The sequence below is a fragment of the Triticum aestivum genome, chromosome 5A, assembly GCF_018294505.1.
Source record: "Triticum aestivum cultivar Chinese Spring chromosome 5A, IWGSC CS RefSeq v2.1, whole genome shotgun sequence".
Lineage (NCBI taxonomy): Eukaryota > Viridiplantae > Streptophyta > Magnoliopsida > Poales > Poaceae > Triticum > Triticum aestivum.
In genome coordinates this window covers 622,416,661-622,432,678 of record NC_057806.1, presented here as the reverse complement: position 1 = coordinate 622,432,678, position 16,018 = coordinate 622,416,661, and the positions used below count along the sequence as shown (strand labels likewise).

The window sequence follows — 16,018 nt, the reverse complement described above, 5'->3', positions numbered from 1 at the left end:
CCATTTAAATGGGGCCGGATATAACAAACAACAAATCCGGTAAATCCCCATATGCACTAGTAAGAAAATAACAATTTAAACATATTAATTGTTGTTATCATGATGCGGATGACATGAACAAGTTTATGCAATTATTATTAAAAGTTGACAAGAGCATTATTATGAGGCATTTGTTATCGTGGCGGAAACAAAAAGGGGTGCCACGACAATGATAACAAAAAACGGTGCCACGATAACGTTCCAGTTCCAGTAACTCGATTGAGATACCGATGCAAAGGAGAAGTGTGTGGATGCGTGCAAAAGATGGTGGGGCGCTCCCGGATTCCGGGTGTCCCACGAGTTGGCAACAAGGAAACGAGTGACTATTTGAACAGGGTGCAAAACACGAGCATCTCAAACATCGCAAACATACGTTCACGTATGTCGCCTCGAGGTTATACCTTCGAAGCGTGCGTTATCGAAGGGGTTCGAGTTCAATGCGGTGTAGGGGAAGTAGATGTTCTCGGGACGTTCGTAGTGGAAGTAGTCATTCCCTCATGATCTAGGGTCGATGGTAGAGGTTCTCGCAATCTCGGCGGCGGTAGTGGTACATGTTTATCGGTAGTCAAACATGATGAACTTGAAACTCTTCGAGGTTGCCGTGGAACTTGGGGTCTTCGGACTTGCCGGTCTCGTCCTTGTGACGATAGTCGAACTTGAAGTTTTTGGTTCATAATTCTTCGGCGATGGTAGTTGTTCACGGCATTTGTGACCCGCGGTTCTTCGACAATGATAGTCGTACACTTCCGTAGATGTTCGGGGTCATCACCATTTGTAGTCAAAGTAGTTGAACTTGACGTAATCCACGCAAACGGTGCTTGTTCGGGCATCGGTCTTGACGAAGGTGTACTTGGCAAATCCGCATAGTCGTTCGGGCGTCCGTGTGGTCTTGCCGGGTGGGGTACTTGCCACTTGCGGTCCAAATCTAAGGTCATAGCCACGTAGCTGAACTGGACGAAAAACGGGTCTCGTCGGGGACTTGGCGCATCCATTAGGGGCTTGGTGGCACTTGACTCGGGCAGGGGCAGCGCTGGGGATGACGAGCTGCTGCTAAGCAAGGGAAGACGACACGGGACTGCAGCATGGACATGACGGCGGCATGGACAGACAGAAAGGTGCTCGGGATCGAGCTCCTCTCGAACCAGAGTTTGGCTGCGGCATGGAACAGAGGAGGAGGCCCGACGAGGTCGATGGCTCAGGCCTCCATGGGGCGGCGAAGGATGAAGTGGCCGGCGTCGGCCTTGGTGCGAGGCAGGAGAGGCGGCGTCGCGCATGGCGAAGGCCGGCGATGAAGGAGAGGTCCCGCTGGATGAGGGGTCGCCGGACCTGGCGATTTCCGGCAGCGGTGATCTCCGGGGCTGATGCAGGGGAGTGAATAAGGCGACGCGAGGCAGAGGAGCGGTTGCGAGGGGCCATGGCGAGGAGGCGGAGGCGAGCGAGGTGCGGCACCGAGGCACTCAAGACCGAGCGAGGAAGGCTGCGGGCAGGGGTGTCGCTGGTCTAGGCGGAGGCGAGACGCCTTGAAGGCTCGTGCGGGGGAGGGACCGAGAGGGAGATCAGGAGAAGAAGGGGATCGCGCCTGCGAGGGAGAGACGGGGTCGGGCACCAGAGTGAGATCGAGAGAAGGAGGAGGTCGAGCGAGGGTCTCCTGGCGGCGGAGGGAGAGAGATGGGGTCGGGGCTCGCTAGGGTTAGTTAGACAGAGGTCGGCTGGGCCTTGGGCCACTGGTGGGACGGGGCTGCTGGAGGCCCAAATGGCCAGGATGGCTAGGCTTCTCTCTTCCCTCTTATTCTTCTCTTTACAAAAACAGAGAACAATAAGAGAAAGGAAAAGAGAAAAGAGAAGGTTAGAGGAAGAATTTGGGCACAGGAATAAATTTCCCGGACTCGCAAAAATGCGCATGTTCCAAGAAAAATGGAGTGGGCATTTTTGAAAGTTTAAATTCAAACTCATTTGATTTAAATTCAAATGGTTCAAATAGGAAGTGAGGGTTTGGAAGGTCCAAAAATGTTCGGATTTTTGGTGGAGCTCCGGAAAATGACGAAAGAATTTATGGGCAAAGTTAAAGGCCAAGAGACGTGATGACTAAAGCATTGGGATTTTGCAAGTGTGTTATGGTGAATTTCAAATTGAAGAAATATTTAATATAGCTCCCTACTATCGGGAGGATATGTTTTAAAGAGTAATCACCATAGTGAATATCCCTCGATTTAAATGGACCGAAGATCCATGCAATTTATTTAGTTGAGTTAAGAAAAGAAATGACATGATGGCATGATGACATGATGCAATGCACATGATGCAAAGATGAAAGCGATGAACCAAACAAATCACACGATGAAACCCGGAAACCCTGGAAGGCAACTGAAGCTCCGGTCTTGGGGCGTCACAACACTCCACCACTACGAGAGGATCTCGTCCCGAGATCTAGGATGGCACCGGAGGGAAAACTGAAGAGAAAAGAGAAGAGGTAAAACAAAGTTGCTTCTTTGACAAACGAGCGAAACCAAAGAACCTTGAGAGGTTACGCCATTTTGAGAAAAGAATACAACGAAGATGAACGAAGTTGAAAACACTCCGGTAGAAAAGAGGAACAAGGAAGAACAACTTCGGGCAGCACTCCGATTAAAAAGAAAAAGGAGTTGAATAAGAACTTGGTAAGATGAGAAGATACTTGATGACATCACAACATACTGCCTCCGGAACTATTGAATGAATGGAACAAGGGGTAAGAAAGATCTCAGACAGCACTCCGGTTGAAAAGAGATGCAAGGCTTGATAAGGCGAAAAGAACTTGAGCAGAGGACACAACGCTCCGGTTAAATGGATAGGCATGAAAAGAACATGATCTTTGACAAAACGAGATGATGGGTTGAAAAGAGCAACATGACAATGCCTCCGGAACAAAAGAATAGAAGATAGATAATTGAAATAGGAGAATAGAGAAGAAAATGCCAACTTCTGCCACAAAAGAGCTTGAAAAGGGATCTTTAGGAGAAGGGTCGAATGGAGTTATTGGAAACCCAACAACGAAAAGAATAAGCTAGATATGGTCTTATGGAATACATCTCAAATTACGAGGTGACATTCTGCCACTACTAGAAACGATAGATTGGATTGATATGAACAAGAAGATGAGAAACTTATTTCACCGGGAGGATAAATGAAGAAATTGGGTCATTTATAAGCACCATAAATAGCAACAATCCTTAGGGAAGGCTTTAGGTGAAATATGACCCAAGATAACTCCAATGACGAGATTGATGGATTTAAAATATCTCATTCTTGATAACATGTGAATCATGAAACATGAACTCAAATTACCAAGAATGACATAATACCACCTCCGATGATACGGTAGAAAGAATTGCACTCCGGATTGCAAGATGGAGAAAGCTTGAGCTCCTCTGAAAAGAATCTCAATGAACACTTCGAGAAGGAATTAACTCCTTGATGAACCATCATGTTGAGCCTCCATGAAAACTCCGGAAAACAAAAGGAAGATCAAACGAAAAGAAAGAGAAGTTGAAAACACAAGGTGAATCCTTGTAACGATTTAGATGAATCTCCATGATGATATAATTGAAAGAGGTTGGAACTCCAGGAAAAAGAGAAGATGAACAATTGACAACGAGAATTAGTCATTGTGAACGAACTCCGGAGGAACGAATCCATCATTTGGATGAAGCAAGAATAAGAATTTTGTTATGTGTATACTTCACCAATTTAAGTTGATGACAAGCAACGGATTTGGCATACTACTTATTCTCGTAGAAAGGATTAAGATAGATATAGCATCAACTTGGAAAGATCTTCAACGAACCACCGGAAGGATTGAAACAACGAATAAATTGATATGATAACGAATGACGAGAACTCTTGAACGAAACACCGTAAGAATTGAAAACGAATGAAGTAAAGGATGAATCACCGGTAAGAATTAGCAAATGAACGGAGATACACAAGAGATTTTAGATACAAGTGAACGAAGGGATCACGAACTGATTAGAGAATATTGAATGATGCACCGGTAAGATTTAGAGAAAGAGATCTGAAAGCTGAAATGATTAATTCTTCTGAAATGATGGGCTCCGGGGAAAAGAAAAGAGAAAACAACTCATGAAATGCTCCGGATGGATGAAAATAATTCTCATGATCAAAACAATTATGAGAGGATGGCAACAAGCTAGCACCATGAATCTTTGAGAGAACAGATAAGATATGGAGGGAAAACTCTTCTTCGGTCTTCAAAATCTGAGAATGATAACGAGAAACACCACCATGAATTATTTAGACGCTCCGGAAGAATCAAAAGCGAAGCGATTTAGACAACAATGAAAAGAATTTGGAAAATCTTGAAGAAATACATAAGACTGATGATAAATCATTCTTACGTCAAACTTTAGAAAATAATTTGAGAATAACTCCGGAAAAAATTAGAAGAGTCAGGTAAGATCCTGGGAAAAGACATGTGGGTTAGGGCCCACTCAAAAGAAACACCGTAGAACGATTTGAAGGAGAGGTTGCACCAGTTGAATTAAATGGCTTGAATAAGATAGGACCTCGAAATAGCTTGAATGGATGCAAAGTGAAAACATAAATCTTCGAAATATCTTTAGCACTCCGGAACAATTGAATAGCGAGAAGTGGATGATTAAGAGGTGCACTGACATGAGAAAACATTGAAACGAGGAAAGGATATGATCAACAAAGCTTGACTTGAAACCACCGGAGATGAAAAGAATGAAGAATGACGAACTTGAAGCTCCATTAGAATCTTCATGAGAATCACCGGATAAGAACATTGACGGAAAAGGAATAGAGAGGCTTCCCATGCACAAAATGATACTTGAATAAGAAATCTGAGTCCTTGAAGAGAAGGGTGGGAGGGAGGGAAAACAAAGGCAACTTGGAGACGGATGAAACAAACACCGTTCAGAAGAAACTGATACTTGATCTTGCAGATGTTGAAATGATCAGCTTCACTTGAAGAGAAAACACACTGGTTGAAAAGAATTAACATGACAATCTCGATTGTCATGAAGGATTAGTATTCACATAGAATATGAGAACACCACTTAGGAAAGGTATGGAATCAACATTTGACATTGAAGCAACTCGAATACCACAACTCAAACAAAAACAAAGGATTGGCTTGCAGAATAAGCCGGAACAAACATATGATAGAGATTTCGTCCGAAGTTTTCGTGGTGGGGCCTACACGGGCTCGATCGTACAGCACCATCATGTACAAGGCAGTGCACATGACATACAAAGCGTCCCCGAGCGTGCATAGCCAAGGACTCTTTAAGACACAACGAGACCACTGTAAAACCGACCGTGGATAGGCGGACCACTAGACGTCGAACCCCAATTTCATATCATACATCTGTCAGAAAGATATCCTAAGAGCTACTTGAATTCCCACTTATAAACTCCCGAAACTCTCCGGTTATGCAATCAGGTGTTGGGGATACAGGGGAAGCATAATATCTCACCCAAACTAACAAATCCTACATCCAGCTGTATCCATCCTTCAACACATAACCAAGAAACCTTCGGAAATCGTCTACCTCAACCTTCGAAAAGCATCCGTTATACGAGTTATGGCAATACTCCCGAACTCCCGCCCCAGTACTGGGTGGCGTCGAGGTTATCTCACCAACAACTGCATAAAAGAGATTTTCGATGTCGGCGAACTAAACTCAGGTATTCCAGAACTGCAACGATAAAATTGTGACGACAACACCTCGGAGCTCAACTCCCCGGGACACTGCCACAACCCCTAAATGACAGGAGGCACCAAGAACAATGTTCTCGTCACAAAACCATCGGAACGATTCCAAGATACCCGCGTGATCCTAAATTTTTTAGTGAAATTTGAGAAGAGAAGAGTCAAAACTCTACGTCAGGATGCCTTACCAGAGCGATGAAGGGACTGGGGAGTAAAAAGAATTCCTAAACTCTCCGATATATAATTCCTAAATGACTCAAAACATTTTTCTAGACTCAACAACGGCAGCTAATTCGATCAAGCAGTGGGGCTCCTAAGGTCGGGGAAGGCTCTGATACCAACTTGTAACGCCCTCGATGCGGCTATATCTCCCACGTGTCGAAGCACGACTTAGAGGCATAACCGCATTGAAAGCAATGTCGCAAGTGAGGTAATCTTCACACAACCCATGTAATACAATAAGGGAAAGAGATACATAGTTGGCTTACAATCGCCACTTCACACAATACATGAATAAAGCATTACATCAACCAGATACAATCAAGGTCCGACTACGGAACCAAAATAAAAGAAGACTACCCCAAATGCTACACAGATCCCCGATCGACCCCAACTGGGCTCCACTACTGATCAACTAGAACGAAACAACACAAGGGACAAGATCTTCATCGAGCTCCTCCTGAGCTCAGCGGTGTCACCTGCACAGTATCATCGGCACCTGCAAACTGGTTTTGGAAGTATCTGTGAGTCACGGGGACTCAGCAATCTCACACCTTCACGATCAAGACTATTTACGCTTATAGGAAGGGTAAAGGTATGAGGTGGAGCTACAGCAAGCGACTAGCATATATGGTGGCTAACATACGCAAATGAGAGCGAGAAGAGAAGGCAAAGCACGATCGAGAAACTATGATCAAGAAGTGATCCTAGAATAACCTACGTCAAGCATAACTCCAACACCGTGTTCACTTCCCGGACTCCGTCGAGAAGAGACCATCACGGTTACACACGCGGTTGATGCATTTCAATTAAGGTCAACTTCAAGTTTTCTACAACCGGACGTTAACAAATTCCCATCTGCCCATAACCGCGGGCACGACTTTCGAAAGTTCAATCCCTGCAGGGGTGTCCCAACTTAGCCCATCACAAGCTCTCACGGTCAACGAAGGATAAACCTTCTCCCGAGACATTCCGATCAGACTCGGTATCCCGGTTCTACAAGACACTTTGACAAGTTAAAACAAATCCAGCAACACCGCCCGAATGTGCCGACAAATCCCGATAGGAGCTGCACCTATCTCGTTCTCAGGGCACACTCAGATGAGCAGTCCATACAACTAAAACCAGCCCTCGAGTTTCCCCGAGGTGGCGCTGCAAGGGGCTCTAGCTTGGACCAACACTCAGAGGAGCACTGGCCCGGGGGGGTTAAAATAAGAAGACCCCTGAGTCCGCGAAACCCAAGGGGAAAAGGCTAGGTGGCAAATGGTAAAACCAATGTTGGGCATTGCTGGAAGAGTTTTATTCAAGGCGAACTGTCAAGGGGTTCCCATTATTACCCAACCACGTAAGGAATGCAAAATCTGGGAACATAACACCAATATGACGGAAACTAGGGCGGCAAGAGTGGAACAAAACACTAGGCAAAAAGGTCGAGCCTTCCACCCTTTACCAAGTATATAGATGCATTAATTAAATAAGAGATAATGTGATATCCCAACAAGTAAACATGTTCCAACAAGGAACAACATCTCCATGTTCCAACAAGGAACAAACTTCAATCTTCACCTGCAACTAACAACGTATAAGAGGGGCTGAGCAAAGCGGTAACATAGCCAAACAACGGTTTGCTAGGACAAGGTGGGTTAGAGGCTTGGTTCAACAATATGGGATGCATGATAAGCAAGTGGTAGGTATCGCAACATAGGCATAGCAAAAGAGCGAGCAACTAGCAAGCAAAGTTAGAAGTGATTTCGAGGGTATGGTCATCTTGCCTGGAATCCCGCAAGGAAGAAGAACGAGTCCATGAAGAAGACAAACGGACGAAGTTGAACGAATCCTCACAAACGCGACGTTATCGGAACTAACCCGAAGAAGTAACACTGGAAAGGAGCAAAAAACATAGTAAACAACCATCACTTGAACATGGCATGATGCACAATCAAGTATGATGCATGTCCGGTATAATGAAGCATGGCATGGCAAAGTGCACAAACAACCCTACAAATTAAGTGGAGCTTAATATGCATCGGGATGCATATTGACGAAACACCACATCAATTATTTAGTAATCTCTCGGTTAGGTACTCACCAATATTAAATGTTGTTAAGAATGGCAAGAGGTGAAGCATAACAAACTATACCATTTAAACCATTTAAATGGGCTGGATATAACAAACAACAAATCCGTTAAATCCCCATATGCATTAGTAATCTAAAGCAAACAAAAATTTAAACATATTAATTGTTGTTATCATGATGCGGATGACATGAACAAGTTTATGCAATTATTATTAAAAGTTGACAAGAGCATTATTATGAAGCATTTGTTATCGTGGCGGAAACAAAAAGGGGTGCCACGACAACGATAACGAAAAACGGTGCCATGACAACGTTCCGGTTCCGGTAACTCGATTGAGATACCGATGCAAAGGAGAAGTGTGCGGATGCGTGCAAAAGATGGTGGGGCGCTCCCGGATTCCGGGTGTCCCACGAGTTGGCGACAAGGAAACGAGTGACTATTTGAACAGGGTGCAAAACACGAGCATCTCAAACATCGCAAACATACGTTCACGTATGTCGCCTCGAGGTTATACCTTCGAAGCGTGCGTTATCGAAGGGGTTCGAGTTCGATGCAGTGTAAGGGAAGTAGACGTTCTCGGGACGTTCATAGTGGAAGTAGTCATTCCCTCATGATCTAGGGTCGATTGTAGAGGTTCTCGCGATCTCGGAGATGGTAGTGGTACATGTTTATCAGTAGTCGAACATGATGAACTTGAAACTCTTCGAGGTTGCCGTGGTACTTGGGGTCTTCAGACTTGCCGGTCTCGTCCTTGTGACGGTAGTCGAACATGAAGTTTTTGGTTCACAATTCTTCGGCAACGGTAGTTGTTCACGGCATTTGTGACTCGCGGTTCTTCGGCAACGATAGTCGTACACGTCCATAGATGTTCAGGGTCGTCACCGTTCGTAGTCAAGGTAGTTGAACTTGACGTAATCCACGCAAATGGTGCTTGTTCGGGCATCGGTCTTGACGAAGGTGTACTTGGCGAATCCGTGTAGTCGTTTGAGCGTCCGTGTGGTCTTGCTGGGTGGGGTACTTGCCACTTGTGGTTGAAATCTGAGGTCATAGCCATGTAGCTGAACTGGATGAAAAATGGGTCTCGTCGGGGACTTGGCGCATCCATCAGGGGCTTGGTGGCACTTGACTCGGGCAGGGGCAGCGCTGGGGATGACGAGCTGCTGCTGAGCAAGGGAAGACGACGCGGGGCTGTAGCATGGACATGATGGCGGCATGGACGGACAGAAAGGTGCTCGGGATCGAGCTCCTCTCAAACCAGAGTTTGGCTGCGGCACGGAACAGAGGAGGAGGCCCGACAAGGTCGATGGCTCAGGCCTCCATGGGGCGGCGAAGGATGAAGTGGCCGGCATCGGCCTTGGTGCGAGGCAGGGGAGGCGGCGTCGCGCACAGCGAAGGCCGGCGATGAAGGAGAGGTCCCGCTGGACGAGGGGTCGCCGGACCTGGCGATTTCCGGCAGCGGTGATCTCCGGGGCTGATGCAGGGGAGTGAATAAGGCGACGCGAGGTAGAGGAGCCGTTGCGAGGGGCCATGGCGAGGAGGCGGAGGCGAGCGAGGTGCGGCACCGAGGCGCTCAAGACCGAGCGAGGAAGGCTGCGGGCAGGGGTGTCGCTGGTCTGGGCGGAGGCGAGACGCCTTGAAGGCTCGTGCGAGGGAGGGACCGAGAGGGAGATCGGGAGAAGAAGGGGATCGCACCTGCGAGGGAGAGACGGGATCGGGCACCAGAGTGAGATCGAGAGAAGGAGGAGGTCGAGCGAGGGTCTCCTGGCGGCGGAGGGAGAGCGATGGGATCGGGGCTCGCTAGGGTTAGTTAGATAGAGGCCAGCTGGGCCTTGGGCCACTGGTGGGACGGGGCTGCTGGAGGCCCAAATGGCCAAGCTGGCTAGGCTTCTCTCTTCCCTCTTAAGTCTTCTCTTTACAAAAACAGAGAACAATAAGAGAAAGGAAAAGAGAAAAGAGAAGGTTAGAGGAAGAATTTGGGCACAGGAATAAATTTCCCGGACTCGCAAAAATGCGCATGTTCCAAGAAAAATGGAGTGGGCATTTTTGAAAGTTTAAATTCAAACTCATTTGATTTAAATTCAAATGGCTCGAATAGGAAGTGAGGGTTTGGAAGGTCGAAAAATGTTCGGATTTTTTGTGGAGCTCCGAAAAATGACGAAAGAATTTATGGGCAAAGTTAAAGGCCAAGAGACGTGATGACTAAAGCATTGGGATTTTGCAAGTGTGTTATGGTGAATTTCAAATTGAAGAAATATTTAATATAGCTCCCTACTATCGGGAGGATATGTTTTAAAGAGTAATCACCATAGTGAATATCCCTCGATTTAAATGGACCGAAGATCCATGCAATTTATTTAGTTGAGTTAAGAAAAGAAATGACATGATGCAATGCACATGATGCAAAGATGAAAGCGATGAACCAAACAAATCACACGATGAAACCCGGAAACCCTGGAAGGCAACTGAAGCTCCGGTCTTGGGGCGTCACAGGACTGAGTGTCCTGAGCTGCGTGTTCAGGACTGGGTGTCCGGGACTGTGTGTCCTCAGGTTTAAATACCTAGCTGCCCTAACCAGACGTACAGTTGTCACAGCAACTAGAACTGGTCCAACAAATCATTGTCTTCAACGAGTCACTGGTTTCATCCTTCCCTTCCCTTTACTTACTGTTGGTCCTTGTGAAGTCATTGTATGATTGCATTATCTTTTGTCTTCACCGAGTGACTGCTTGTTCTGATTGGCTTCACAATATCTTCCTACCTGATCCTTACTGCCTAGCTGCTATTAGTCATTGCGCTTTCACTTCATTGAATACTTGACTATGGTTTGCCTAGTGTACTCTACCTTCCGCTGCATGGTAATAGGTTTATTTCCATCGTTTGTCTTCGAAATTTCCATGTTTTGAAGACTTTCATAAAAATCGCCTATTCACCCCCCTCTAGTCGATCACTAGCACTTTCACCACGTATGAAATCAATCTATCCAGAGAAAACTCCCTTTAGGTTAGGTTTGATTCGAAAATCTAGGGTTAGGTCTCCGCCGAACTCATCTCGGACCGACCGGGTTGTAGAAATCGGTCCCACCGATTTGGCTTAGGCCATTGCACATGCGCTTTTCGGTCTGACCAAAAATTGCAAATCGGTGCGACCGAATTCGATTCTCTGTGAAACCCTAGCAATCTCGGAGCCACCGAACTGTGACTCGGTCTGACCGAGTTCACTAGTTTAGACTTCAACAGTTGCTTCGGTATCACCGAGTTTAACAAATCGGTAGCTCCGAAATGATTTCTATGGAGAACTAAAACTAAATTTTGACTAATTTGTTTTGCAAAAACTCTGCACTTTGTGATGCTCATCTATTCTACAGCTCATTTCTATCTAGATGGTAGAATTATATGGATGTCTGAGGATACAAGGTACCAATCAACTGTTGATGAGTGGGCCAAGTTGATCAATGCCCCAGAAGAGCATGAGGATGATTTGGATGTGTATGCCAAGAAGAAGAAGGACCACAACTCAATGGCAAACATGTACAAGGAGATCCCAGACAAAGCTTTGGAGACACACAAGCTTGGATCTGTGCATTATCTGTTGTCTGGTCTGCCTACAATCAACACAATCTTAAGGCATACTCTGTTACCCAAATCTGGAGATCACAAGATGATAAGAGGACATTCAATCAACTTGCTGTAGATATTTGATGTTCCTCAAAAATTCAAGATCATGAGTCTGATTTTTGAGACAATCAAGAGGACTGCTGCAGATCAGAAAAGATCTTGTGGGTATGCTTCGGTGGTCCTCGAGCTCCGACGAGTGCACCAGGCGGTGCAGAAGTAGACAACGGGGTGTTTGGTGGTGGTGGGAGGGGTCTAGGAGGTTGGAGACGAGCGGGGCAAAGGCAATGGCGCGGCGGCGACGCTCGGCTCCGGCGAGAAGTTGATGAGTAGACGGGGGTTATTGGTGCGGGGGAAGGAGGGGAACGGGTCGAGGGGGAGAGTATATATAGGGGTGCTTGGAGGAGGGGTGAATCGGGGAAGAGGATCCCGTGAGGATCGGGATTCCGGCGGCGGCGGTGCTCCGTGTGGCTTACGGGAGGAGGAAGAAGATGTGGGGTCGGGCGTCAGTGAGCGCGGGGAGGCGAGCGAGAGAGGGGATGGGTGCGGGCGACCGAGGCGAGAGTACCTCACGGCGGGGCAGGCCGTGGGCCGAAGGTCTGGCTGGGCCGAGCGATTAGCGCTGGCCTGGCCGGCTGGATCTATCTTTTTTAAACACATCATAAAAGAAATGAAACTAAACAAAGTAAAAACATTATATAGACATATAATATATCAAAAAATTTAGAAAAAGATTTCCTAAAATTTGAATATACTCAAGTAACTCATATTCCTGGGTTGAGCAACATCGTCGTTGGAGAAGACGAGGCTGACAACGGACACGACGAGCCAGAGATGTATTTTTTTTCAACAAACATCCTGTTGCAATTGCAACAAGATTCTTGTTGCAAAAAGTCATGTGTGCAACCTAAAAAAAGGGTTGCAATAAGGTCCCAATTTCAGTTGCAACAAGTGTCTTGTTGCAATGATGGAAATCACGATGAGCAGATCTGACGGCTTGCGAGGCGGCCGACGCTTAGTATTTTTTTTAGGGTAGGCCGACGCTTAGCAGCCCCCTTGAAATAGCATTACTTTTTTTTTTTGGATTTGGACGTGAATAAACCATCACTTTTTTTTGGAGACATATATAAATCATCACTTCTTTTCCACCGAGAAAAACTATCCGGCCGTAGATGGACCAGGGAATTTTTTTGCTCAGGGCCATGAAACATCCCTTTTACTCCAATGTCTCAAAACAAAAAGATCTTTTACTCCACTTCACGAACCATCTTGCGGCCCAGCTCGGCTCCATCCATCCATTCGCCCATTCAGTGACCTAAAGCCCAGAGAGCCCAGCTCCCAAGCCAAACCCTAACCCCTCATCCATATAAACTCCCACCTCCCCTCGCCCTCTCCAGCCTCTCCCCCCGCCGCCGCCCAAGCCGCTACCCTTTCCTCCTCCCCGCCGCCGCCGCCGCCATGGCCACCACCGCGCGCCCGCTCGTCTCCGTCAAGGCTCTGGACGGGGACATGGCAACCGACGCGGCCGGCGTCCCGATGCCGCACGTCATGAAGGCGCCGATCCGCCCCGACGTCATCACCTTCGTCCACAGGCTCGTCTCCTGCAACAGCCGCCAGCCCTACGCCGTCTCCCGCAAGGCCGGTCACCAGACCTCGGCCGAGTCCTGGGGCACGGGTCGCGCCGTCTCGCGTATCCCGCGTGTCGGCGGTGGCGGTACCCACCGCGCCGGCCAGGGAGCCTTCGGCAACATGTGCCGTGGCGGGCGCATGTTCGCGCCCACCCGGATCTGGCGCAAGTGGCACCGCCGCGTCAACGTCCGCCTCCGCCGCGTCGCCGTCGCCTCCGCCCTCGCCGCCACCGCCGTCCCGGCCATCGTCACCGCCCGCGGCCACCGCATCGAGTCCGTCCCCGAGTTCCCGCTCGTCGTCTCCGACTCGGCCGAGGGCATCGAGAAGACCGCCCAGGCCATCAAGGTCCTCAAGCAGCTGGGCGCCTACGCCGACGCCGAGAAGGCCAAGCAGTCCGTCGGCATCCGCCCCGGCAAGGGTAAGATGCGCAACCGCAGGTACATCAACCGCAAGGGCCCCCTCATCGTCTACGGCACCGAGGGCTCCAAGATCGTCAAGGCCTTCCGCAACCTCCCTGGTGTGGATGTTGCCAACGTCGAGCGCCTCAACTTGCTCGACCTTGCCCCTGGTGGCCACCTTGGCCGGTTTGTGATCTGGACCGAGTCTGCCTTCAAGAAGCTGGACGAGGTGTACGGCTCCTTTGAGGCGTCTTCCTCCAAGAAGAAGGGCTTCGTTCTCCCCAGGCCCAAGATGACCAATGCTGACCTTGGCCGCCTCATCAACTCTGATGAGGTCCAGTCTGTGGTGAAGCCCATCAACAAGGAGGTCAAGCGCAGGGAGGCCAGGAAGAACCCTCTGAAGAACGCTGCTGCCGTCCTCAAGCTGAACCCCTATTTTGGAACTGCCCGCAGGATGGCAGTTCTTGCTGAGGCAGCCCGTGTTAAGGCCAGGAAGGAGAAGATCAACTCCAAGAGGACCAAGCTCAGCGCGGTATGCTACTCTCTTCCCTTTGCCATCTGTTTCATATCTAATTACACATGATTACATATAGCTTATAATTCTGAAGTAATTGTTGGATGTTCGTACTAAGGTTTGAGCAAGTCTTTGTGTAGTGGTATGTAGCCTGATTCATCAATAGGTTATGATTAGTTAGTTTATGATGATAACAATTCTGGAATGCCTGATTCAATAATAGGATCTGATCAGTTTATGATGATAACTATTCTTGAATGCCTAAAACCTGATATTATCTAGATAATTCAACTTTATGATGCTTGCTATTCAAAGCGCCTTGTGGTTGTACGTTTGCACTGTTCTATATGGAGCAAGCACACTAATTTTGTTTTCTTTACATAGACTTGTAGTGCGTTTCTGTGTACTTCAGTTTGTAGTTGCATGTCTAAACTTCTGTATCCATAATGAAGGCGCCTGTCTTGATTTGTTAGTATATTTGCTTTGTTAGCCTGATTCATCAGTATGGATGGTTGTGTTGCTCTAAGATGCATACATTCTTTATCTAAAGGAATACAATGTGCAATTTCTTTGATGGCCTGCCATACTGAATTTTTAAGTATCCAATGTGATTGTTTTTTGCTTGTTGTATGCTATTTATCTCAGTTTGTCTTGAAGCTTGATTGCCTTTTTACTTGTCTTGTTACTTTAGCACTGAATCTTCCTGGAAGGACATGAACTGCTTGGTTTTGCTGTACTGAAAATCTGAGGCAGTATTGTTTTAACATTAATCATGATTGCATTTGAAACTCCAAGAGTAGGAAATTGTATGTGATCAAAGTTATTGCTGGTGAATTAAAAGCATTTCTTTTCATGTTTGGGTGCTTGGGATACTGTTGTTTTTCTGTTGCCCTTTCAAAAGTTGTCTGATATCTGATGGTTAAATTCCATATGCTGCATCTTGTATTTGTTATTCTCATACTGATTGAGGAACACTTGTTATTGTAGGAGGAGGCATCTAAGATCAAGGCTGCTGGGAAGGCCTGGTACCAGACCATGATCTCTGACAGCGACTACACTGAGTTCGACGTCTTCTCCAAGTGGCTCGGCGTCAGCCAGTGATCATCTAGTTGTAGTAGCAGTCTATCGTCCTACCTTAAGAGACCCTAAAGTATGATTTTGTGTCATGTTATCGTTTATCTGGAGTCTGAGACATCTTGCTGTTTTGGTAGCTGTTTATCTTGTGTGTTCTATCTATGGACGCATTTTGCGAGACATGTTATATTGCATGCTTTATCGTCGTCGAGTTCTTAGTTCAGATTTTGAGTCGTGTTTTTCATATATACTCTATTATGAATGCGAAATAATTTTTGGCATTGTGAAGTTTTGTGGTTGGCATACCCGCAGTTTCTTTCTTGCACGGCTTGTTATGAATTTCTTTGCAACGTTTTTAGTCTACTGCATAGACGTTCAAGAGACACTGCTTTATCATTGTTGATTTTGTAAAGTGATAATGTGTCACTTGCAGGTTGTGTTTTCTCCCCCCTTAAAAACCTGATGTTGTTACTAGTAGATGCATAAAATAATTACGCTTTTTCGCATGTTCACCACTCAATTTCTTGCTGTTTCTGTGGTAACGTTTTCGTTCAAGCTCGCCCAGGCACTGCATAGATCTAAGTTTAGTTCTGTAGTTGCTTTTAGGTTGAAAATAACGATATAAGAGCATTTAGCTCACTACTTTAATGATCCAAGATGCTAAGACATGTCTACAACAACACCCTAGTAGTAGAAATTACCAGTGAACTGATGAACCAT

At 46.8% G+C, this 16,018-nt stretch overlaps 1 protein-coding gene across 1 annotated transcript; it reads left to right on the top strand.

The window, feature by feature from the left end:
* Positions 1 to 13,074: 13,074 nt before the first annotated feature.
* LOC123105403 (60S ribosomal protein L4-1) lies at positions 13,075 to 15,586 on the top strand. The gene is made up of 2 exons (XM_044527463.1): positions 13,075 to 14,242; positions 15,212 to 15,586. The coding sequence occupies exons 1-2, from the start codon at positions 13,142 to 13,144 to the stop codon at positions 15,323 to 15,325; spliced, it is 1,215 nt and encodes a 404-aa protein (XP_044383398.1). The 5' UTR covers positions 13,075 to 13,141; the 3' UTR covers positions 15,326 to 15,586.
* The last annotated feature ends 432 nt before the right edge of the window (positions 15,587 to 16,018 follow it).